Source organism: Sphaeroforma arctica (genome assembly GCF_001186125.1).
Source record: "Sphaeroforma arctica JP610 unplaced genomic scaffold supercont1.6286, whole genome shotgun sequence".
NCBI classification, from domain to species: domain Eukaryota; class Ichthyosporea; order Ichthyophonida; genus Sphaeroforma; species Sphaeroforma arctica.
In genome coordinates this window covers 1-1,696 of record NW_014034272.1, presented here as the reverse complement: position 1 = coordinate 1,696, position 1,696 = coordinate 1, and the positions used below count along the sequence as shown (strand labels likewise).

Here is a 1,696-nt window from a genome sequence, read left to right as displayed (position 1 = left end):
ATATATATATGTATATATAAGTATGTATGTATGTATGTTGTATGTTTGTATGTATATATATATGTGTGTGTTGTGTGTGTGTGCGTGTGTGTATGTGTGTGTGTGCGTGTGTGTGTGTGTGTGTGTGTGTGTGCGTGTGTGTGTATCCGTATATGTAAATGTATATATATGTATATCTTGTGAATAGAGAGAGTCGCTATCTGCGCAGTAGTTCTATTTATAATACTGTCCTTTCGCCCTCGTCACCGTGGTGCACATCTCATGCACGTACGTTTTGCGTTTATCTATGTTCCGTCACGCTCAATTGTATAGGCTAACTGCCCTGGTCATGATCCCACTGTGTACTGTTGTTCTGAAATCAAACCCAACCCCACAAGCGCTGTTTGTTACTCTTCAGCAGTATCCGTTACTTCATATCGAAATAAGTTTATTCTGGCTGTGGATAAACCTGAATTGCAGCCATTGAGTACCGGAGCACATTCTAGTCTCCGCACCATCCTATTATAAAAATAGAAATTTGAGTACGAACCAAAAATATTTTGGGCCCAAATAATAATTTGTTCAAAATATCTTATCTTGTATGACAAATGTTCTCTGCAGTTGGTAAAACCGGTCCGACGGAATCGTGGCCTGTCCTGGGCGCCGCACAACAAGCCGAAGCCTTCTTAGCGTCGCCCGACTACGACCCGGCCCAGAAGTAAGTATCAAGTAATTGTATATTGTTAGATCTTTGTACACAAGCTATTGACTCTGCCCAGAAGTAACTTTGTACACAAGCTATTGACCCAGCAGGTAGCACACAGGACGGTGTATAACCCCAAGCAATTCAAAGCATCACACCTACACTCTGCATAGCTGACCACAGTCGCTGGTTTCGAACACATCCCAGGGCAACCCATCTGGTGTGTGCAGGAGGGAACGACATCTACTTCAACTTCAAGCAGGATGGCTCGGTCAAGTTTCTGCTGAACGCTGAGGCGCATATCAAGACCACCGCCGACTCTATCGTGAGTGTGGCCCGATACTTACTGTCGCAGGTGTGTCGACATATCTACAGTTATATATATGTGTGTGTGTATGCTTACTGGTCTTGCGACTCTCTCTCCCTCTCTCTCTCTGGCGAGTGCCATAGATCACATACAGAAAGTCATTCAAACCAGTTATGGATGAAGGCGAGCTTTGCCTGCACGGGATCTAATGCGCTCACATATATGGCGAGTGCTGTAACATGCGACTGCGGCATGGTACGCATCTGTTATCATTAAGCATTTGTTATCATTAAGCATCTGTTATCATTAAGCATTTGTTATCATTAAGCATCTGTTATCATTAAGCATCTATTATCATCAAGCATCTGTTATCATTAAGCATCTGTTATCATTAAGCATCTGTTGTCGGTTGTATTTGATGCTTCTGAGGTTTGTGTGGATTGACTCAAAGGCTGACAACCATCACATGTCGAGCATGACCCGACTCCAATATTTCTTTCATCGCAAACTGTAGAGATTTGGAATACTCGAAGTCAATATTGTTCAAAACCAATGGGTTTTTGAAGTGTCCGTCGATGTGCAATATATATAGTTTCAAACATATATACAAATACTAGAGCAAGGGTCGATGAGGAGTGGGCTGGCGTATACGACCTTGTACCACACCCCTAGATAGTTTATTTTCAGGAACAAACTAAACACAAATT

At 42.5% G+C, this 1,696-nt stretch overlaps 1 protein-coding gene across 1 annotated transcript; it reads left to right on the top strand.

Moving 5' to 3' along the window:
* Positions 1 to 587: 587 nt before the first annotated feature.
* On the top strand, positions 588 to 1,037 carry SARC_15546 (hypothetical protein; the record flags this gene model as incomplete). Its single annotated transcript, XM_014290335.1, has 2 exons — positions 588 to 697; positions 866 to 1,037. Coding segments are annotated over 2 exons (282 nt in total), but the record flags the coding sequence as incomplete, so codon positions are not given.
* Positions 1,038 to 1,696: the final 659 nt, after the last annotated feature.